Consider the following 25,366-nt stretch of genomic DNA (forward strand, 5'->3'; position numbering starts at 1 on the left):
GAAACATATTGAATAAGCCAGGCACTGGTGGTTTACGCCTTAGGAGGCTGAGATGGGGAAGATCACAGTTTGAGACCATGTACTTTGCAAAACCCCATGTCCAAAAAATAATCAGAGGAAATACGGACTGGAGATGTGGTGCAAGAAGTACAATGTCTGATTTACAAGCACAAAGTTCTGAGTTCAAACCCCAGTCACACCAAAAAAAAAAAGAATAAAAGAAAGTAAGTTGCTAAGACAAAGATAGTTAAGGCAATAATTTGGTAATGTTGTTGATATAACATCAATTTTTAAATCAGCAAATGATAGATTGTCACCTCCATGAAAGTCAGTGACAGACGAACTTCCCAGGAAGAAGAGAATGGCAATGACTAGAGCTAAAAAGAATGATGGGAAAAACAAATCAGATCTTTTCATTTAGGGCTGTTGTTACACATCCCCCAAAGTTTATAAGCTGGCTAAAGGCCTCACTGACCCTCACCAAAGCATCTAAAGTTTTCAATGGAGTGATTTCAGAATAACCAGTTCATGAAGCCTAGTCTTCCATACCTATTAACAAGAATTCCCTCATTAATTGCTTTTTATGTTACATTTAGAGCAGAATGAAGGCACAATGTTAGTATTTCATGCTTGGTAAATTGCTACATCCAAAGGTCCTCATTTATCAATTAGTTGCCTACAGCAATGAATAACCTATAAAAATAATCTTGTTTCTGAAGGACTCATTACTCAGTGCCTTTAAAAGCCAGATCTCCTAGTACTTAGAGGTTTCTTTATTGATGATTTATGGCCTAAGTGTCTTTGGTCTGTAGTGTCTTTGCTCTGTAGATGCTCCCTCACCCTACCCTACAAGGAGATGTCAAGCTCCTTAAAAGCAGATTCCATGTTTATATCATTCTATACCCCAAAATATTCAGCTCATGGTCTTTCATATATTTGTTTTATTGAACTAACAGTAAATATTAACACTTTAGTGGTTACCTTTTCATTTGGTATTGCTTCAGTCTGAAGTTCTGATTGAAGATTCAAAAAACCATTTTCAAAATTAAAATGAACCAATTTTTATAAACAATAATGTTATACAAACCAGCAATAAAACAGTCTTTGCTAAGTTCTTACAAAATAAAGAAATGATACTGTTACAGAAAAAGACGTTCTTTAGAAAAGTGTCATGGCCTTGAGAGATAGTATTTATATTTTTGTGGTTTATGTTCTACAATGACGCCAAACTTGGCATTTCCACTTGCCCAGAAAGAAATTACTGTAAATGCAATCCCAGTACTCAGGAAGCTGAGATAAGAGGATCATAGGTCAACACCAGCATGGCCAAAAAGTTAGCAAGATCCTATCGTAAAAAACAAGCCAGTTGTGGTGGTGCATATCTATAACCCTACCTATTTAGAAAGCAGAGGTAGGAGGATTATGGTCCAAAGGCCAGCCTAAGCAAAGGCATAAAACCCTATCTGAAAGATGAATGAAAGCATAAAGGGCTGTGGGGGCAAGGCACAAGTGATAGAACACTTGCCTAGCAAGTGTGAGGCCCTGAGTTCAATCCCCAATACTAATATATATATATATATATTAGACATTGTTTAATTGGCATTATCCAATTGTTGTTAGTGAAAGATACTCCAAAGCTAGTTTGAACTTTTGTTTAAAATAGATATATATTTTTGTCTGCTTCAGTTTTTCCCACTAGAAGCAGACAGGGCTGCTATTGGTACATAGTCATGTCATTCCTGTGACAAATTTAAACTTTTTGAGAACCAGTTCTTTCAGTCCATATATATATAAAATGAGCTTTACCCAAGGACAGACAGATGAAAGGCTTTGTATGGGATTAGGGAGACTAATCTTTATCAATGGACTGAAAGAACTGGTTCTCAAAAAGTTTAGATTTGTCATAGGAATGACATGACTATGTACCAATAGCAGCCCTGTCTGCTTCTAGTGGGAAAAACTGAAGCAGACAAAAATATATATCTATTTTAAACAAAAGTTCAAACTAGCTTTGGAGTATCTTTCACTAACAACAATTGGATAATGCCAATTAAACAATGTCTAATATAATGCAAAAATAGTTACAAAATATCTCATCATTTTTAGCTCTATCAAAAATAGTTCCTTAATGTTTTCAAGATTTATAAATGATTTCACAATTAACATCATTTCTCATTATTCCCAGTATTGTTAACAAAATAATAGAAAGTAAGATTGCTGATTATGTTGAAAATATAATTTCCAGTATCTCAGAAGAAAGAACACTCTATTTTCTATTCTTTCAAAAGTTCAGCTAGGCCTATGGTTCACTCCTATAATCCAAGCTACACAGGAGGCGAGAGGGGAGAATGGCAATTTCAGACCAGCATGGGCAAAAAAATGTATAAAACCACATCTCAACCAATAGCTGAGCATGGTAGTGCACACCTGTCATCCCAGCTATTCTGGAGGCTGAGATCAGGGAAGACTATGGTTAGCCTGGCAAAAAAGTGTGTGAGACCTTGTCTCAAAAGAAAAAATCTGGGTGTGGTGGTACGGGCCATCATCCCAGCTACAGTGGGATACACAGTCCCAGTCACAGTGGGATACACCATCCCAGCTACAGTGGGGAAAATCGTGGCCCAGGACAGTCTGTGCAAAAAGCAAAACCCTATCTCCAAAATAACCAGAGGAAAAAGAGCTGGAGGTGTGGCTCAAGCAGTAGAGTGCCTGAGTCCTAACCCCAGTACCGCCAAAAAATAAAAAAAGTTCCATAGCAAATTTTTAGTAAGTAAAGCTTCTTTTAATTTAGATTTTAAAAAGAAAAAAAGAATCCTACCACAACCTTAGAGACTGTCAAAGTTGTCATAAACGAAGGTTGAGAATCACAGCCTTACACCCCCATCCCTCTACCCACACACAAAAAGGAACTAGAATTCAGTTTCCTATGAAGAGTGGGTCATATGCCAGAAATAGATCAATCGTTAATAGGTAATTATTTATGGATTTTTTTTAAATTAATCCTCTGTCTCTTCTCTCAATTTGAATAGAAATCATCAGCTCTCATGATCTTATGACTCACTCCTAGGATTCAGGAACAGGAGCCATGGCCTGGGCCAGGGTGACAGCCACCCTTAAGGACTGATCTATGACAGGTCCTTCAGTGTGGGGGACTGGGTGTTTGCTAACCAATGTACTGATTGCCTTCTTAGGCTCCTCCTTACTTTCCCTACAGTTGAATGGCATTTCTTTTGAGCAATTCAGTAGACAAGGATGCTTTTAAAGACATTTCTATGTTCTCTAGGATTGATGGTACAGAACTACCAACTGGGATGAGTCTAGTTTAGGACTAAGAAGAATTCTGAAGCAGTGACTGAGATAGGTAATACCAAAAATAAATAAATAAATAAAATATTGTTTCAAAGCTTAATGAAAATCAAGTGACAAAACTTAATGAAACCAAGTGACATAAGCAGGCACAAAAGAAACATGAATGTCTGGCTGAATAAACCAGAAATCAAGGAGGAAGATGGTGAAATATCAAGGAATTAGCTTCAAGAATAAAAAAGTATCTAGGACATGAAAAAGTAATGACACCAAGATGATAACTCTTTTGCTAAAGAACTTCATATGTGGGATGGGCAATTTGGGAAAGGTCTTCCAAAATGATCCATTTGGAACAGGTTTTGAAACATATGTAGCAATTTCCAAACATAATGCATGATTAAAGACCAAACTGAGTAGCCACTCCTTCCATTTTTAGAGTAAATACAGCTTACTCTTATTGATTGATGAAGAGATTAGTCTTGAGTTGAGCTTTGGAGAACTGGTAAATTTAGTAAGCAGTGAAATAGCATCCTAGTCAGGGTGGACACAGTAAATAAAGACCTAGGACAAAGAATTTTATGACATGTGTGAGACACAGCATGGCTTGAGAAGATACAATGATGGAGATAAGGCAAATTGGATAAAGTCATTATAGGTAGCCTTGAGGTCATCTACAGAGATAAGATTGTACTTAATCTAACAGCAATAGGAACTCATTGTTGCTGTCTGTCTTCTGTCTCAACTTCAGTTCTGTAAATTGCCATGTTACCAGGCCTGTAAATTCTAGATCTGGAATAGGAGTGCATATTGTCAGGATCTGGGTATCCAGTAATTAACAAGCTTGGTACTAGGCTAATTTCTAGGAGACATAATTTAAAAATATGCAGACATATTACATTCATTTCGATTTGAATAAGCCTTAAAACTGACCATAAAATATATGTTTTCTAAGATCCCCTGTATATAGACTATAATAATTCAAATTTCATTTAAAAATGGTAATTAATCTTTTTTTTTTTTGGCAGTACTCAGGTTTGAACTTAAGGCTTCATGCTTATTAGACAGGCATGCTACCTCTTGAGTCACACTTCCAGCCCTTTTTACTCTGGTTATTTTGGAGATAGGGTCTGGCTTTTTTCCTGGCCCAGACTGGACTTTGAGTCTTCTACTTAAGCGTCTCACTACAGCTGGAATGATGCCCCTGCCACCACATCCAGCTTTTTTCCTTTGAGATGGGATCTCATGAACTTTTTTTTTTTTGTCTGGGCTGGCCTCGACACAATCCTCCCATCTCAACTTTATATGCAGCTTGGGATGGCAGATTTGCAACACAATGAATGCCCAGCTATTGATTGAGATGGGGTCTCAGGAGCTTTTGTTGCTCCGACTAGCTTCAAACTGTTATCCTCTTAATCTCAGGCTCCCAAATAGCTAGGATTACAGGCATCAGCAAATGACATGTGGCTTGGCATTGATGTTAAGTATAAAGGAAAATACAGTCTAAATCTAAAATATTTCAAATCAAGTGAAGAAAATCATTCCTGATGAAAGAGAATGGGTGAAGGCTTATCCAAAAGTGAACCTCAAAGTTTCTATCAACAATTAGTTCTGATAAATGATGTTTTTCCTCATAGTGTCAACTCCCTTACATTTCTTATTCACTTATCTGTAAGAAGAGACAAAGAATATCAAGAATTATATGAAGGAACCTGAGAATATGACAGACAAAATTAAAGAGTATACCACAGAATAGTATCTTTAAAGCATCCAGGAGAAATCCAGCATTGGACATCCAGTACAAGTGTCTTTCAAGAGCAATGATAAAATCAAAATATTTACAAATAAAGAGTTTACCAATAAGAATCCTTATATAATGGACCTCAAAAGGAAACATTCTAGGCAGAATGAAATGATCCCAGATGTACAATCTAATTAAAAGTATTCATTATCAAAATGCTGTCTAATTTGTACTACTAAAGAGAACTGAAGTGGACCTTCACTTCAAGCATGATGGAGTAACAAGGTTTACCTTGCTATATTAAATAAACAAAACACTACAAATACATATGTATAAAACATCTGACAACAAGCAAATTAGACAAATAATCTACTGGAGAAGGAGAAAAAAGGAGAAAAATCTACTAGGGCATTTAGACAAATGCCCTAGTTCACTGTCTAAAGAGACTTTTCAGGCCTAAGAACAGAAGAAGGTAAATCAAATCATCCCCTTGAATTGAAAAGGTAGAGTTGAGAATTCCAAGAAATTACACAGTTGGTAAAATTTGTAGAAAGGGTTGTTAAATAACCTATTGCAAATAAAACTTCATATGTTAAGACAATAAAAGATGCTACAACATGTGCAACAAAACTCTTGAGAGGGAAGGAGGGCTTTGAAGGTGTCCCATCAAACAGACAAAAAGTAAATAGCATCCAGTACTAGTGAGGACATGGGAAAAGAAGGTACAATTCAAAGGTGGTGGGGAAAGAAGGAAATGCTTACTTTTTGTATGTTTTTTTTTCATGACTACAATAAACAATTATTGATTTTGATATTTTGAAGTAATTTTATAGAAGTAAAATTTTAAATTATGCAATCAACTATGGTAACAATTAGATCATCAGATTCATTTTCAAATCACACTTGTTCCACTGGACATTGAAATTGGGAAAACAACCCAAAAACAGTGGAAGAAGAAGGCCAATTTAAACATTCCTTTTCAAGGTAGAAATAAATTTAATTGTAGCTGATTTTAACATGCCCAGTTTTTAAACTCTAGAAGAATGTTTTATAGTTTACTTCCACATACACTTAAGCACAAAAAGCTCTGTAAAGTATTCATTTGTACATTTTCTAGTATAGAAAATATATACCAACCAGGCAAACTTAATAACAATACTTTTAATCATACTTAATCAATCTAAGGTTGTTTGCTGCTTAACCATTCTTCATTTTGTTTGGCTGAAGGAAGTCTTACATAGCTTTTAACAAACAAAACTACATGAGCCAAAAAGTAAATCACAAGCTCCAAAAGTAGTGCATAACCCCCAGCTCACAAATCTCCTGCAGTCATGGAGTGATCATAAGTAGTTCCAAAAACTCAAGAAGCCACATCAATCATTCTAATTCAAATTTTAAAATATCTTGACCATGTATGTCTTTTCAAGTGCATATAAAACTCTTGTGATTTGTGATGTATGAAATTATTAATTTCTTACATTATTTTATCCTTTAACAGATACTAAAAGTAGAATTATACTTTTAAAATTTTGTAACCACTACACTAGGAATGCTTGGGACTCCTAAAACCCGGCAACAAGAGTTTCTACTTTTCACTTTTCTTTCTGTGAAGCTGTGGAGATACATGGGGGGAAAAAAAGTAAGAACTAGAAAAGAAAAAAGAAGAAGAGAAGAGGACAGGGAAGGGAAGAAAATTAAAATGACAATAAAATAAGGAAGGAAGGGCAAAGGAAAGAAAGGGAGGCAGGAAGAAGAGGATGAGAAGAAGGGAAGGAAAGAGAAGATGGAAAAAAAGATGGAGGGCTGAAAATTGATGCAGGTAAGTATTTCCAATTATATATTTATATACACTGCAAAACTTGATGTTAAGAACATACTTTAATTTTTAATTTGGTAGTTGACTGTGCAGTGGGATTTATATGGCTTTAGTGGAATAGTATTTGCAAAGCCTACTATTTAAATGTCAAAAAGAGAGAGATGCACTTTTTTGAAGTACCATGTTTTCATTCTTTCAAATATAAATAAATGACAAAAAACACTTGACAATGGTGAACTGAGACTAATCGCTAGTCAATTTGAAAAACCACCTACCCTTTTTACAAAATTCTTCTCTCACAAATGAAACACAATAGAAACCAAATCACATAACTGTCATTATGCCACACTGATTATAAAAATAAGAGTTGATTATAGTATGTATGATAACAGAAGTTCCCTAATAAGAATTACAACTGTTGATTTTAATTGAACTTCTATTCCTTTTTATTATAACTGCTTTCAGTGACTTGAACAAAGTAATAAAACGTAAAACAATTAAAATTAGACCTAGAATCTAAATATTCCAAGATATTTTCAGATATTAGGAAGAATTCAATGAGTTACCAGGCTCTATGTGGAATTTTCCAGTCCCAAAAGAGGACTTAGTTCACAAACTAAGGCAAAATTCACCTAATTCTTTTTTACTGGTTTGAGATAATAATGAAACCAGTAACCATAAAATTCACTTTATTCAATTAACCTGATATTGCACATGAGCATAAACCGTAAGAATAGCCTTATTCATGATCAGGCAGCAGACTTGCCTTTAGGTACTCTTGCACCAGCAACTGATCAAATATCTTAATTGTAATCAATTACTTTCTTAAAAATTCTTAAAATTTCCGAGCCTCAGTTTTGTCAACTGTAAAACTAAAATAATAATAAATATTTTATGGGCTTATTCTGAGGATTAAATACAACTCTATGTATATTTATATACATGTGTGTATACACATGCGTGCACAGATGACAATGTGAAGGAGACTACCTCTAAGAAATGCAGTTATTGTAATTAACAACATTCAAATAACTTCAGCATAGAACTATAGGTGTTATAATATATTATGTAATAATATAATGTATAATAATGGCACACATGACAAAACAATCTGTTCTACCTGCAGCAGGTTATAGACGACAAGAAGGTCTGAAAGACACAATCCTAGAACTCAAAGGATAGGAAGGACTGTATCAGACAGCCAAAGTGGGAAATAGTGTGTTATCTCAAAAAAACAGCATGTGCAAATAAATGCATAGAGACATAAAACAGCATGGTGGAATTACGGGAAGCAAACAGTTGGGTATTACAGAATGAGATAGAATTGAGATTTAGAAAACACAGAAAATATTTTTTGAGCATCTTTATTACAGACATTGCTATGGCACTTGAAATAGTGGTAAAAAGCATGATGTGGTTTCTGGCCTCATGAGGATTACATCTAGCACAAAAGATCAATATAAATAAACAATTATAAATAAGCACTACTTTCAAGCATACAAAGTGCTATGGAGAATAGCTAGCATTTATAGAAAATGCACTGTGCAAAGCACTCTATGCACATCATAGAATTATCACTATTTACAGAAAATTGAGGTTTAGAAAGGTTAAGAGATATAGGCAGTCTGAATCCAAACCAGCACTTTTAACTGTACTAAACAATACTCTCAAGAAAAAAAAAATAACATGATATAATCATCATTTGAGTGTTTTTTTAATCTCATTGGCAGCGGTGCAGTGATGAATTGGAGAGGAATAAAACTAAGTACAGAGAGTTTTGCAAAAGTCCAAGCAAGCTGAGAGAGTAGATCTTTAGGTCCTCTTTCTAAAAGGACAAAAAAGAGGGAAGACGTTAAAGGTAACAGATGATGGATATGTTACTTTGGTTGATGACAGGAACCACCTCAGGAGGTAGGACTGTACCAAAACATTGTGTTGTTTTTCTTAGATACATATAATTTTTTAAAAATCATTAGAGTCACTAAAGAAAAGCAAGAAATTGTCAGAATGGTATCTAAATCAGTTATAGTAAGAATGAGAAAAGAAAAACAGACTCATGAGATAGTGAGGTAAAAATCAACAAGGCATCACAAGGCACTGGGTGTGAGAAGAAAATGGAAAGGGAACAACATAGTACCACCAGAAAGATTATGTCACCCTACCAAACACTCTTAAAACTCACACTCTAATCAACTGTGAATCAGGAGAAAAGTAAAGCATTTCATTTCTACTCACCCCTCTCCCAAGCTCAGTGCTAGCTGCAGCACATACCTGACTGTGGCACAGGTGACAAAATATGGCAGTGTGTAACTGCCAAGCAATTGTTTTGACTATCTAAGGAAAACCTGTGCAGTCTTTCACTTAGACAGAAAAAGATTCTGGAATCTGTGTACAATTTCAATAAAGGAACATAATACTGAATGGACTTCCCATTCTGAATATATACATAGTATTCATTTGGTCCTAAGGATATCTTTACTATATACCAAAAAATGACACTTATTGACTGCACAATCTTCTCATTAAAGATAAAAATTAATTAGCTGCTGACAAGATTACCAAATGATAAGCATAAATTTCAGACCCATCCTTATGAGAAAAATTGTAGGCATTACATAAATATGCCATCTGACTGGTAATCAAATGCTCAAGTTTTTAATAAATGGCACTAGTTTAACAGACACATTGTTCTTTGTATTCAGGGCTACAGAATTCCATATAATCATATATGCCTTAGAATGTAAATGCTTTTCAACTCACATTTAAAATTTCAGTGTGAAAATTTTAAAGAGTAAAATAAAGCATATACCATCATTTGGCATTTTCATCAACTTTGTTTACAAATGAAGTAAAAACATAAATCTTAAATGTATCTTTTTCATTCCAACTATATAAAAAGTGAGATAACATAAATATTTTCCTTATAATGTATTCACTATCATGAGAAATGTGTATTAAACTAAATTTATTCTAGACAAATTGCTATTTTTTATATGTGTGGTGAACCCAGTTCCTCAGTAATGCGAGGCACACCCTATTTTAATAATGTGATGATCATTTTATAATCCACCAATCCTAATGGCACTGACCTAAAAGTTCAGTAGGATCTGAGGCTAAAATAACTGGGAGAAAAGGTGGAAGGGAGAAGATAGGTTGTAAAAGTCTGTCTGCAAAAACACCAAAGTAAGACAGAAAGCAGGATGTGCAATCAAAGTCAGAAGTCATGCAGTAGCTGACAAGCACACTAGTCTGACCTTGTACGTTTTGGTTTCTAGACTCCTTCATACTCTTAAAAATTACTGGGTGTTCCAGAATACTGATTTATATGGCTTAAAGTCATGAATATTACCATCTTAAATATTAAAACTTAGAAATTTAAAAAATATTTATTCACTTAAAAATGGAAACTTAACATGTTAACACAACTACTGTATTTATGAAAAACTTATTTTCAAAAATCAGCAAGAAGGGTGTCATTGCTTTACATTTCTGCAAATCTCTTTCATGTCTGTCTTATAACAAGACAACTAGATTTTCTTTCTGCATTCAGTCTGTTTCTATACTACACATTCTAGGACCTCTGTATACCCAGAAGAAAGAGGAGACCTCAAAAGGCTTTTAGTTATTATAAAAATGGTCTTAACTACAGTTTTCCTTGACAGGATCTTCAGGACTCCCAGGGGTCCCAGACCGCATTTTTAAAATAACTGAATTAGACAAACATATTTTAAAAGGTGGCAGGTGAAAATAATGTACAGACCAGCATAGAAACAAAGCCCATAAGCATGACTGCTTAGCTTGTAAGTCTATGAATTCTAGGCTTCAAAGAAACTAAACTTGCAATGGAGTCAAGCTTATAGAGACAATTATCCATTATCCTACTGCTAAATGTAAATATAAAATTAACTCCAAGTGATCATGGAACTGTAAGCACCAGCAGAGGAAAAACTGCTTTAGCATGTGTAAAACAGAGCTTGTACTGACAACAGTAAAATCTACTAAAATAATTACATAATCAAGATAGGTCATGGCTTCACTTCATTACAATAATTATGGTGAGATAATAGAAAACATTGCTGAGGGACAGCTCTCTTTCCTGAAGAGCTATAAAAATAAAGTGGATCTCTACATATTTAGAACAGTGCAAAGATACTCCTTCTTGGAGGCAGAGCATGAATCAAAAGCCTCTAAAAGACCATAAGGTATTCCCCCAGACTCAGGAGTCCCTGACCATTTTTACCCACTGAAATAAAATCTGACCATCTACCACTTCTCTCTTTACACACTTTTCTATCAAGTGCAATCACTGCTGCAAATTTTCTCCATTTACAGTTCTTTGTTTTTTCTTCTTAATTCTTTTCTTTTCTAAGGCTTTTTTCAACTCTGTTCTTATTCTTGTTTCATCAATTACAGATACCATTCCTTACACCTCTCCATACACCAACATTTGAGTTTATATTTTAAAATACAAAAATATATTTAAATATTGTACATTTAATTATAATCTTGTAAATCTTGTAGACAAACACAAAGACTCCAAATGACAAAAAAAGACACAGACACTTGCACATTACTTTGAGAGCAAAAGCATTTAGCTTATCTCAATACTTTATGTTCTGCTTGTATCATCAATTGCCCACTTGTTCTCTCTCAATCTATAAGCCCGGGGGAGGGACAAAGATAAATCAAAGCCTATCTTGGATGACTACACATCAACGACTTAGTAATGATACCCTCCCCCCAACCAAAAGAAAAAGATGGTGGTAAATAAGGCTTTTCATGTTAGGGGGAAGAGGACATCAAGGAATTGAGTATAACTCTTTTATAATACAGTCAGTGAAAGCTTTTCCAGTCAGCCAAGGGCTATAGCTAAGCAACAGGATTTTTCACTGTGCTCTAAAGGGGGCTGCCAAGCATCAGTAGCTTCATTTCTCACTGAAAGCTTTGACAAGTTTCCACCATATTTTATATAGTTGTAGCAGAGGGAGGGCCAGATTAGATCTGATTTGCTGTCACAATGGGATTTTTTCCCATATAATCTAATGAAGCAAAGTTGTATTTAACCCCCAAAAAGTCACCCTCAGGCACTCACTGTATACTTTGATTGCTTCTCATATCTAGAATTGGACAACTAGCAATTTTTTCTGCTACTGAATATGACAAAAGCAAAGGTTTAATAGGTAGGTTTTCCCCTGATTGGCTCCATTTAAAATTTAGTTACATATTCCAAATCTGTTCATAACTTTGTATTTAATCAGATGTTCTATCATGAAATTGAAAAGACCAAGAAAGTCTGCTACTTGGTTCATATCCATTGGTGTGTGAAAGTTAATCCTCTTGCTTCAGCCTACTCTTGCCTCACTGCCTAAGTTATTATCTTCAACCTTCAAATTTAGTGCCATCCTGATTCTTAAGCCACAGAGAAGCTTGGCAGCATTTTAGGAGTTTCATCTTCACCAATAATTAAAGTGCAAATTTACTCATCATAAATGTGGTTGATTTCCTTGGCATTTCTATTCACAGTGAGCTGCAATCTTCCATATTTATTTTTGTTTTATTCCTATATTCTCACTTGATTTGATAATTCTCTCTGCAAAGAGTGGGTCCCTTCCCTTAACAATGGCCTCTTAGCTAATGCTGGTAAAATATGGATAGCTTCACCAACCACTGTCCAAGAAGATGGATCTTATCCTTTAGCTACTGTTTCAAACTGGACATTACAACCATCTCAAGTCGTGCTAATGCATTAAACCAAGAGTACCACGGCCAGCAAGAAACTTCTGCTGCCATCACTCACACTCACAAGATGGAATCTCTTCTATATTGATCCTAACACAAAACTGAATGTGAGCTTACCACATTCTCTTAGAAACATGTTTTGGCCTCCCAAGAGCAAAATGAGTTCTTCTTGACTGGTCTACCTAAATTTCCACAGAAGTAAGATTCCATCATTCCTCTTGGCTAAAGTCCCAAGAGTAGAACCACCACAGTCAATAATTATTTTTTCAAATCACTCATTCATCACCCTAGTACATTCCTGTATTTTAGATTCCAGAACTTTGATAGCATATTTGTTGCCGCAGTTAAATTACTTAAAACCACTCTACCTCTTAATTTCCTTATCACAAACTCTTTTTTTATTTATATTCTCAATATTTGAATAATTCTGATTGTTAAAAAGCCCCACTAATATTGAGCCAAACGGAGTCTTCTATAATTTACCAGTGAGTCACAGCCTAGTCCCTAGTACCTTGAGGAAAAGTATAAACATCCACATTATAACTATTTTGATTCTTGAAGACAGTTATGAGATCCTCCACTAGTATTCTCTTCCCCAGGAAAAATATTCCCCATTTCTTTGACTCTTCTAAAAACAAGGTTTCAAAGTCTTTTCAAAGGGTTTCTCTTCTGAAAGCATTTCACTTTGTCTCTGTCATATTTTAATGTATGAGGACTGAAATTTGTCATATTGTTTTAGGTATTTACTGCTAAGTTTAGAAATGTGAGGCATAAACCTCCTCAGATCTAGATAACAGCCTAAGACTAAATTGGCTTACTGGGGATTAAACCCAGAGCTTAGAAAATGCTAGGCAAGTGCTCTACCACTCAAGCTATCCTCCCAGCCCTTTTTTATTCTGTTTTTGAGATAAGGAATCACTACATTTTCCTGAGCTGGCCTTGAACTCTCAATCTCCCTGCCTCCACCCACAGAGTAGCTGGGATTATATCATATACTCCCATGCCTGATTCTAAATTGGCCTTTACTACCATTTTGTGGCCATACCACAATGTTGCCTCACAATGAACTTTTATTTATTCTCCCAAATATTGCTCACATATGGGTAACCAAACCACATCATTCTTCCTATACTTGAAAAGGTAGCTTTTTTGATCCATAGTCAGGATTTTAGCTTTGTTTCTATTAAATTTCATCCTGGAAGAACTGTGCATTACTCCAACCCAGCAATAATGTTTAGTATCCAATTTCAATTTAGAATGCATTTGTTATTTTTAACTACATCTCTCTTATATTCATAGAACTGAACAGTCTAACCAGCACAAGGCCCCAAATAAAGCTAACAAACTACTATAACTTTCACTTATTAACATCAAATCCATTCAGTCATTTCCTAAAATGACATCTGACATAGAGCAATATCCCATAATCTCTGCTATCTAATTCCCAAAACTAAACGTAGTTTACGATCTAAAATACCCCAAATGTACTCACTCCTAATCCTAAATAAATTTATCTGATCACAGGGATCCTAGAAAATAATAAGAAGTGTAAGATAGTTGTGAAAAAATAGAATCTGGAACCAGATAAATCTGAGTTCTAAACAAAGCTCTACCAACTACTAATCGTATAATCATGCATAAATTATCTGACCTCTCGTTAGTAACATAGGGACTACAATGATTAAGTTAATGTTCATAAGCAAATAGAACAGTGTAACATAAAGCAAGCATTACTAAGCAAAGCAGTCTTTATTCATGTTAATATTAATAAACTTTATTTTGTAGATTTTCATAAAATTTACTAAGTTGAAACAACAGAAAAAGTGAAATGTATCCAGTCTCTTTTTGGGAGGCAGTACTGGGGGCTGAACTCAGGGCCTAATGCTTGCTAGGCAGGTGCTCTACCACTTGAGCCATGCCACCAGCCTTCTTTACTTTTTAGTTATTTTTCAAATAGGATCCTATGTTTATGCCTGCATCAGTCTGTACCCTGGTCATCTACACTATTTATATTGCCCACATGGCTGGTATGACAGGTGCACACCTACAAACCCAGTTTTTATTGATTGAGATGGGGTCTAACCAACTTTGTGACCGAGCTGGCCTCAAACTGAGATCTTCCTGATCTCCACCTCCCAAGTAGCTAGGATTACATGCGTGAGCTGCCATATCTGGCTCACCCATAGTCTTTATGGTGGATTCATCCATTTCCAACTATAACCTTTGATTTTGGTATTTTGGTTTGCATTAACAATCTTCACTATGAGTAATAATGAAAGAAATGAATGTGCCACCCTCAGAGATATTTTTGAAGTCCTTCAAACTGACTCTCTATCCTCTTCTTCCCAACTGCATGTAAATTCTATATAGAGACACCATTAGCATTTTAAAGTACGTTTGAGGGCCATGCACTGTGCAGTGCATATAACCCCAGTTACATGAGAAGTAGAGATAGGAGGATCATGGGTGGAGTCCAGACTGGGGAAAAAAAATTAGTAAGACCCTATCTCAAAGAACGGGCGAGGTGTGGTGGCACATACCTGTAATACCAGCTAGATGGGAGACGCATGTAGGAGGATGATAGTTGGAGGCTGGCCCAGGGAAAAGCACAAGACCCGATCTGAAAAAATAATTAGAGCAAAAAAAGGGCTGGGGACATGGCATAGCAAGTGTGAGGCCCTGAGTTCAAACCCCAGTACTGCCAAGAAAATAAAGTTTTTTTTCTTTTTCACTACATAAGCCATCTTGCCTTCAATCTACTCACCTTAAATAAATTGTGATCTAGCTTAGACATTGCCTTGTCCACATTTCCACAGTGACAAATTTCTCTTCTCAAAATCTAAAGGGTAGGGGAAAGTTGGCTTCTTCCCGATTCATCTACTAAATAGATTCCAGAAAGACTTTCTCAAATAACATCACTTTTCTCTGTATCACAAATTCTTTTAAATCATTTTATCATTGCATATCAATGACTTACGACTGATACTCATTTTAAATAGCAATGTAATATTGCATTTTGGGATGCATCATAATTAGTCAATATTAGGCTATATTTTATTGTGCATTTAAGTTGTTTCTAACTTTATGGTACAATGCATAATACTGTGATGAGTCGTCTATCATATATATTTATGTATGTGCCAAATATTTCTGACACTTTCAGAAAATATTTAAATTATTAAAGTAGAAGTAGAAAAAAATAGGTGTGACAAAAAAAAGTATGCACTTTTTAATGGTTGTAAGTTTTTATCATATTGCTAGAAAGTTAAATAACAATTCTCATTACTACCAATAATGCATAAGAATATCTTTACCAACACTTAATAAAGTAATGGGGTGTTTTTACTATTTGCCAATCCAATAGGTAATTCTTTCAATTCTGGAAGCTGTGTAAAGACTTTTACTGTATGGCTTATTCAGTCCTGTGCCTCGAAAACTAATGTATGACATTTTAGTCCCTTAGCAAATGTAGTATTTTTAAAAAGTCAATTGATACATTTCAAGTTTTCTGGTTTCCTTTAGAAAGAAATTATTTAAATTATGATTTCCTCTGGTTTATTCACCACTGTCTCCCCAATCCTGAATACAGAGTCTGGAAGGTACTAACAAATATACGTATCATGAGTGAAAACAGTGAGGTTGAATGAATCTGTTGGAAAATGAATCCCATAGGAAATAAAATGTGCATTTTACTAATTAGAAGAATTACTAAGAATAACAGTTCAACAAACCTCAAACAGAGACCTAACTAGATATAAGCAAACTAATGACAGAACTGGACCACACAAGACAGTGTTAGGAACAATGGTCTAAGATTTAACTAGAAAACAGTAACACATCAACTTGTAACTGTTAATAAGGAAATATGTGTAATGTTCTAACAGTGAAGGAGATGTCTGGACAACAAAGAAAATAGCTGAATGTCTTAGTTTCCTGCTAAGGATTCTCTTTCCTCCAACCACAAGGTGGTGACAAGCACTGGTGAGCTCTTGATTCAGTTGCTGGAAACTTCTGAAACTGAGAGCCAAGCTTTCCCTTAATAATCTTATATTGTTCCAAACTCTAGTATAAGAACAATTCCATAATCTCTTACCCAAAAAACTCCTAAGAAAATAGTGAAAACCCCAGGAAAAAAAAAAGCAATCAGTGTGGAGACATACAGCTGTGCGCTGTTCTTTTAGCTGAGCCTGGTTAAGACAGCAAGGTATCTGACCTGAACCACAGGACATTTAGACTGGAAGAAAGACTTAGATGGTAGCTGAAAACAGAGTTCAAAAATCTGAATGAATACTACTATAAAAAAAAGGTTTAATTTTATTGGGGGTACTTCCAGTGAAAGAATTCAAAAGCAATGTCTGAAGAATAAAGGAAGGTCACCTGACAACAGAGTGGGCTATGTCCATTATTTCAATGGAGTGGCCAGGGATAGAGCTAGGCACTAGTGAACATCTGGTCATTGTCCTTTGTTCTAATAGGAGAGTGCAAATTTATATTAAATTGCCACATTTCTTATTGGTAATGAGCGAAAAGGGAGATTTTCCTACAGATACAATTGGAATTTAAATATCAATACAAATGCCAATGCTCACTTCTCTCCATTATATGAAAATTGATTTGAAATTTGAAAACAGTTTCTGATGTGAACTAATAGCATGTAAAAATAGTTTGCAAGGTTCTTATTTATTTTCAAGTGAGTTAATACATAGATCATGAGAAGATCTTAGAAGCCAAAATTAACTTCAAGTTTGTCCTTACATGTCTCTTGGTGACTTTAAAGGCAATGTTACTGATTCAGAAATTCAGAGATTTGAAAGGCTTCAAAAATAGTCTATACTAGACCATATTCTAGCAGAGATCTGTCCACTACATTATCCAATATTACAGCTACTGGCTACGAATAACTCTCAAACACTTGACATCAAATTAGGGAGGCCAGGTACCTGAAATGTTCATTTTGGCCAATTTTAATTGATTTAAATTTCAGTAGCCACATGGGCTAGTGCCTATCAACAATGGGCAGCACAGTTCCAGAGATAGGTGAACAACAATATTTGTAAACAGAACCTTTCTAGAGAAAAGAAAAGAAATGGTAGCACAGAAGACACAGGTAAGAAGTGATAAACAGCTATTTTTAAGTGATTTCACTAAATCACAGTTAAAGATCTCTAGAAAAGTACTGGAACCTCTGCTGTAGTCAAATGAGTATGTTCTATATGTAAGCATTTCAAAAGAGTAATATTAACCATTACTTTTTTTTTAGATCTTTGCATTAAATTCCTCTTCTCATATACTATACTAAAGCATATCCTTTTTATCTTTTTGACCTTTTAAGAAAATATCTTTAGAGATTCATTAACTTACAAATAATTAAAATAGTGAGGAGTTATAGACAGATCCTTATCCAATACATTCCAATGAAAAGCAGAGATATGGGAGGACTATATTAGAGCAATTAATGCCATTGACTGAGTTGACAACACAACCATTCCAGGAATTCCAGATAGAACAGTGAATGTGATAAAGTCACACAGTAGTCTTCAGAGGCTGGGACTATGGCTCAGTGGTGGAGAACTAGCCTTGTATGCGGCCCTGGGTTTGATCCCCAGCACTACAAAAGAATGTTCAAAGCAGTATGCACGGGAGCAATTGGCATTCAAGAAGAAAATACTAGAACTTTTGTCTATATTTAACTTTTCACTTAGAAAGATAAGAAATAAGCTAACTTCTGCTGATATTTGAGACTTGGACTAATATGAATGCCCTCACTCAGTGCTTACTTCACATGACTACAAATCTGATGAGGCACGAGATACCGCCTGAAGAAAATTAGGAGTTTCAAAACAGAAATATTGACAGTAGTTGCTTGTTTCCTTCATTTTATTTCAAGTTTCAGCTTATTAGTATTTACATTTGGCCATTTAGATGAATTTATAGAGTAATTTACATTGCAAAATACTTAAAATTCTTTACAATGATGATATGTGATCCAGAAAACCTTCCTACACAAATATTTTATTATATCAAAATGCTTGTTTCTGAGCTTAAAGATTGGTTATACACTGACTTTTCAAAAAAGACAAATGTCCCACATTTGCTGACCTATTCTGTGATGACAAGTAACCACTGATAAGTGTCTATGCAGCAGACATTTCCCAAAAATGCATAAGCCAATTCTTCAAACCAAAAGTGACATTTTAACAATCCATGAGAATGACTCTTGAAGTGAGCATATTCACAACAGATATTTGAAAATGTTTCCAGAGTTATGTAGGGAGAAGGGTTGCCAAAAACTACAAATACTCATAGTGCCCACAGCTGAAACTTGAAAATAAAATTTCCTAATCAATTTTAATACTCCACATGAGGGGATTCAGCTATGTTTAGCCTATTCCTTTAAAATATCCACTTGAGCCACTCTACCAGCATCCTTTAAAATATTAAAATGCACAGTTTTTTAATTTGTTTGCAGGGGTCAATTAACATCAGGAAGATGAAAAACTGCTAGCTGTATTTCTGCAAAAACCTTTGCAAAACTGGTAGATAGAACTAAAAACTAAACATTATAATTTAGCAAACAGAGTCAACAATTTATTCTTTCACTTCAGATTAATATATCCTGTGAAGCATCCTTTCCACCTCTGACAGATACTAAAACAAATTATAAAAATAAACTGAACCTAGAGACTTTGAATCATTACATTACTAAATATTAAAGACTTTCAAAAATGGTAACACGTAATTGTTCATAACATCTTGATAAAAGTTTTTGCAGAAGTTACAAATCAATTTTGCTATCATTAAGGATATACTTAATATTTTTATAAAATAATGTTATTTACATTTAATTATTATTTCATCTTTGCATCAATCTTCTAGAGTTTTCTGGTCTATAATAAGAATGGTACCTAAGTATAATAAAAGATGCATATACTCTGTACATTTAAAATACACATATGGTATGTTTAAAGCATTTCTCCCAATGTCCCGTAATCAAAAAGCTTCATGGCCACTGTACTAATGTTTTCTACTTCAAATAATCAAAAAAATTATTTTAGTGGAAACAAAGCAGAATAAAACCTTTAAAACAAAAATCAATTATCAACTCTTTATGTTTTTAAAGAGTTATTCTGTAGAAGAGGAGTTAAGGTACTCAAAACACTGATATAAAAATAGGTGGAATTAAGTGGATACTGAAAACATGATTAAGTCCATTTTGCAGTGATATAAATCGGTTACAAAGATAGCCAGAATAATCCTGCAATCCACTTCAGAGTGCCATTTCATATCTTATTTTGCTTTGTCCTTCAGAAAATACTTAGTTCCTTCCTAGACCTTGTGCCAACCTAAACTCACTGAGAAACTGTTTTTTCACAAACATTCCATGCCTTTCTAAAATAATCCTAAAACTTTTGTTATTGATCCCATAACACTTATCTATTTCCAACATCAGACCAGCTACTCTGGTTTAATATACCCTGAAGGCTGAAAACTCAACATTTCAGAAAAAATTAAGTGAAATTTTAAATGCGTAAATTCCTCTACTCTTTACAAGATAGATAACTCTCTGTGAACCATGAAGACAGCCTCAATTTCTAATAGTATGGACGTTCATAAAGATGAACGTCTCTACCTCCTAAAATGTGAATCATGTTAAATACTTCTCAAAATATGCCAGTTTACACAGTGATCCTTGGGGTATCAGAACATTAGAAGGACAGAGGGGAATAAAAGCAGATGAAAAACAGCCAAGCAAGAGAGTTTTCTTTGTTTTCCAAAGTAAAAACTTTAAGAGAAGACAGTTTCTAATCTCTAATTCCTAGCAGTAGAGGGAAAGAAATGAAAGGCTATTCATTCCTAGCAACTAGACTGAAGATGTGATAAGGAGCCATTTCAGGTGCCTACAGTGACCAGAATCAACTACAGGACCTTAGAGATGCCCAACCAAAATTGTGTAAAGAGTTCCATGACAGCCCTATGTAAGGCATATCAAGAACCTGGGTCCAGCCCAGTTTATAAAAGTACCAACTTCAATACCTAGGCAAAGAATAGGGCAAGCAGGGAGAGATCCAGATTGAAAGTCAAACTATGCATTCCATACATCCAGTGTTTTATATTATTTTTAGCACTTATATTATTTTTTTATCTTTGTACATTTCAAAGTGAAGTTCAGTGAACTGTCAATTGTCTTGTAGAGCAGAATTTCCTAATTTTTCCAATAGGAATTGAAAAAATATAATGTTCCCATATCTGATATATAGTCCTAAAAGTAACATATTTCAACCTAATGTTTGTTAATCAGAATATAGGACGATATTTTATCTTAAAGTAAACTTAGTTTATTTGAAAGCCTTTAAAAGACACAAAACTCATAAAATTACTACTTCTGATGTAAGAAAATGAATTAATCTTCCAATGAGAAGAAAAGGTCAAATATGACCATCTAGCCAAATAAATAAACATGCTATAAAGCCACAAAAACCACATCAATATTGTTATAAGCCAGCATCAACTATAACAAACTGAAAGTACCTAACTACATCTTGCTTAACAGACTGCTTATTGAACCATCCAAGAGCACCAATGAAACAAGGCTGCACAGAAATGAGCACACACAAGTCTATATATACAATATGACACTAATGTAGAAAAATGTTCACTCAAGCTAAAAGATAATGCCAAGTGTCCATATGCCACTGATATGGAGCTAATCAGAATAAGGACACTCGCCAGTCAGTGAATGAAATTCATCTTTAAAAATGCTAGAATCATCAATATTCAAAAAACACAGGAACAAATAGGGAAAGAGAATCTTTTGTGAGTTAACAAGGCAGAAACACACACATACATATGTGGATCCCAGTTTCTTGGCAGTAAAATAAGAGGCAGCTGTGGACTGGCTGTGTAGTGGTATATGGAGAGGCAGAAGGAAATTTGGGTATGTGTGAGAATGTGAGGAAGTGAAAGGAATCACAGTGATATGGAGGAGAGGTATGATAGATTTAGAAAGATATGGGAGATTACGGAGGTTTCAAGGGGCAAGAAGGTACAAGAGTTGAGGGATATTGTGGCAGAGATCATAGGAGAGGGTGAAACGTGTGTGTGGAGTGAATGGGGAATGTAAGGAACAGTCAAAGGTTGTTTGGAGGTATGAGAGTATGGGGGTATTTCGGTTGTGTGTGTCAGGGGTATGTGTGGTAGGATGTACACATTGTAAACATGCAATGGGCATATATACATAGTATATACATGCATATATACCTGTGGACTTTTGCTTATGAAATGGCACAAATAAGTGCCTAATGTTCCTTTTGATTCAAAATTCCTTACTTTAAAACAAAACCATATGCATTATGTACAATTACCATTCACAAATAGCAAAAATTCAAATTATAGATGTAGATTATTACATTTATGGAAATAGCCTTTCTATTTTAAATAATGAATTAAGCTCTAATTTTCCTTACAAATTCATGGAACGAATATTGAGAGAGTATGAGTATTTAAGATCAGTATTTGTTTCATAGCGTTTTGAGACCTCAGAGATAGATTACTGGAAATGAAGTCATTAGTATATTATCACATTTCTTCTGTGAAACTAAAAAAAGCTAAATCTTTTTTTATGAGAAAAGAAGTCTTTCCAAAAGCATGAATGTTGTTCCTTATCAACCAGAATCCTATCAAATCAAGTATGGATAGGAGCTAAATATTGGAAAAAACACAAACAAATACACACAATCCCTTTCCAGATCCCTACATATAGCTTTCTCTTTGTTTGCAAAGTGTCCTTGCCATGTCTCATTTTTTAGCACACAGCAGTATGTCTAAATGAATCCCATCAATTGTTACAATAAGCATTATATTCCATAAAATGGTGACAATCTGGTTAATGTGCATGATTTGGTTTTCTTACTTTGTGGCTATTTTACATTTCCAGCCCATTTTGAAGAACAGGTCAGCCTTTAAACAAAGTTAAACTTCATATATAATCTTAATTTTGGCCACCTCTCAAGAGAGTCCCAAAATGAATAGCTATTCTGCACGAATTTTATTTTCTCCAGTTTCAGCTCATTTGGCAACACTGAAATCTGATGATTTTTTTTTTCTAATTAGAATTCTTCTTGTTAATTCACCCACACAAATAAAAACATACAGTTTTATAACAGTAAACCGTTTATGAGCTTCTGATTTCAGAGAATTTTGTTTTCATGTTCTTACCTCTGAATTGTTAAGGTGGCATTTGTGAGTCCCTGAAAACCAGCCATCACTTGAACATTGATCAATGTCCACTTTCTGAAGATTTATATCAACTTTCATGACACCCCTAAAATTGAAAAAGATAAAAAAATAATTTGAGCCTTTGTCATTTCTAACTCTGTGTTCTGTCATGGAAATCAGGCAAATCAGCATAAAGGTACAAAAATTTTTCAAATTTCTCACTCATATTTAACTAAAGCATACCAAGTAAAGATAAACCACAGAACAAAGTGGGCAATTATCAGTTATAAGTCCCAAAGACAGGAACTCTGTATTGTGTACCATTTTTACTTCCTCATATATGCCTGCCACATAATAGTTGCTCAAAACATATTTGACTGAACCCCAAACAATATTGTTGCAGATATGGTAGAAATTTGACTGAAATAATACCCACCTTCAAAACCACATCCTCATCTCATTTCTTTCTACAAGTTCCCATTGTAAGGCAGGGACAGGGAGGTTGAGAATGTTGAGTGGGGAGGACACTAGGAGAAAATAAGCTTCTTCTATCACAACAACTTTTTTTTTTTTTGGTTTTATTTTTTTTTTCATTTTTCTTTTATTATTCATATGTGCATACAAGGCTTGGTTCATTTCTCCCCCCTGCCCCCACCCCCTCCCTTACCACCCACTCTACCCCCTCCCGCTCCCCCTCCTCAATACCCAGCAGAAACTATTTTGCCCTTAACTCTAATTTTGTTGTAGAGAGAGTATAAGCAATAATAGGAAGGAACAAGGGGTTTTGCTGGTTGAGATAAGGATAGCTATACAGGGCATTGACTCACATTGATTTCCTGTGCGTGGGTGTTACCTTCTAGGTTAATTCTTTTTGATCTAACCTTTTCTCTAGTACCTGTTCCCCTTTTCCTATTGGCCTCAGTTGCTTTAAGGTATCTGCTTTAGTTTCTCTGCATTAAGGGCAACAAATGCTAGCTAGTTTTTTAGGTGTCTTACCTATCCTCACCCCTCCCTTGTGTGCTCTCGCTTTTATCATGTGCTCATAGTCCAATCCCCTTGTTGTGTTTGCCCTTGATCTAATGTCCACATATGAGGGAGAACATACGATTTTTGGTCTTTTGGGCCAGGCTAACCTCACTCAGAATGATGTTCTCCAGTTCCATCCATTTACCAGCGAATGATAACATTTCGTTCTTCTTCATGGCTGCATAGAATTCCATTGTGTATAGATACCACATTTTCTTAATCCATTCGTCTGTGCTGGGGCATCTTGGCTGTTTCCATAACTTGGCTATTGTGAATAGTGCCACAATAAACATGGATGTGCAGGTGCCTCTGGAGTAACAGTCTTTTGGGTATATCCCCAAGAGTGGTATTGCTGGATCAAATGGTAGTTCGATGTCCAGCTTTTTAAGTAGCCTCCAAATTTTTTTCCAGAGTGGTTGTACCAGTCTACATTCCCACCAACAGTGTAAGAGGGTTCCTTTTTCCCCGCATCCTCGCCAACACCTGTTGTTGGTGGTGTTGCTGATGATGGCTATTCTAACAGGGGTGAGGTGGAATCTTAGTGTGGTTTTAATTTGCATTTCCTTTATTGCTAAAGATGGTATCACAACAACTTTAAATAGCTCTTCAGGTGTTCCAGTGTTGCTCACCAAGCACAGCGATTTACATTATCTACAGAAATGCTGATTAATATTTTTCTTTTCAATATAAAAGCATAAAAGACTGCATTTTGCTTAGGCATTTGGGGAGCCACTAGCAAAGAAAACTCACATATTCTAAACCAAAAGCTAACTTGCTCAAAGAGTCCCCAAGTTTATCTAAAACTCCCCCATGTTCTCCCATCAACTTCTCCATATTTCCTAAGATCCCTCCTTCTATATTTCACTAGCAACAACAGCTGCAGATGTGTCTGTCCTACACTGAACTGTCACACCTGGACTTTATCAAAATAAATATTCTTTGCAGTTTTTCAAAAACTTGAGTAAAGCTTAAACAGCCCTAAAAACTACTAAAAGTAAAACGCATTTTCAAGTCCCACACTCCCAACTTGAACTAGTTTCTCTATAATATTAAATATATAAAACATAAAATTAGCCTCAAATTCCTCATTTTTAGCTTTTATAATCACAGGAAACACACAATTACAAAATAAATGCAAATTAAACTATTAAACTAACAAAAATTAAACTTAAAATATTAAGAAAACCAGTGATTATACTTTGCCAATACTAAATCACCTCTCAAAACCAGAACAATTCTATTTTACCACATCTTAATGATTTATTTCTTTCCTATCTTTTCTCCTTAAACTACTGTGAAATCTTCTGAAGAGAGGCTAATGTCATTTGGGCTTCACTTGGGGATGAATAAGTCATTTATTCTTCCCTTCTTTAACCAATAACAAAGCACTACACTACTTAGTTCTCACATGCTCAAAATAGACACAAAACCAAACAAGGATACTAAAGCCTCCTATTATTTCGTTATCCAGATAACCAGAAGTATATTTAATTTTTAGATGCTCATTGAAATAAAAATCCCAAAAT

General features: G+C 34.9%; 1 protein-coding gene across 2 annotated transcripts in view; it reads right to left on the bottom strand.

The window, feature by feature from the left end:
• The window catches only part of Gpr158 (G protein-coupled receptor 158), a 452,732-nt gene that overhangs the window by 388,885 nt on the left and 38,481 nt on the right, over positions 1-25,366 (bottom strand). For both annotated transcript variants that reach the window (XM_074056482.1, XM_074056481.1), the window contains exon 3: positions 22,815-22,920. In XM_074056482.1, coding sequence (XP_073912583.1) covers positions 22,815-22,920 — 106 coding nt within the window. The remainder of the gene's footprint in view (positions 1-22,814; positions 22,921-25,366) is intronic.

Source organism: Castor canadensis, chromosome 15, assembly GCF_047511655.1.
Source record: "Castor canadensis chromosome 15, mCasCan1.hap1v2, whole genome shotgun sequence".
NCBI lineage: Eukaryota > Metazoa > Chordata > Mammalia > Rodentia > Castoridae > Castor > Castor canadensis.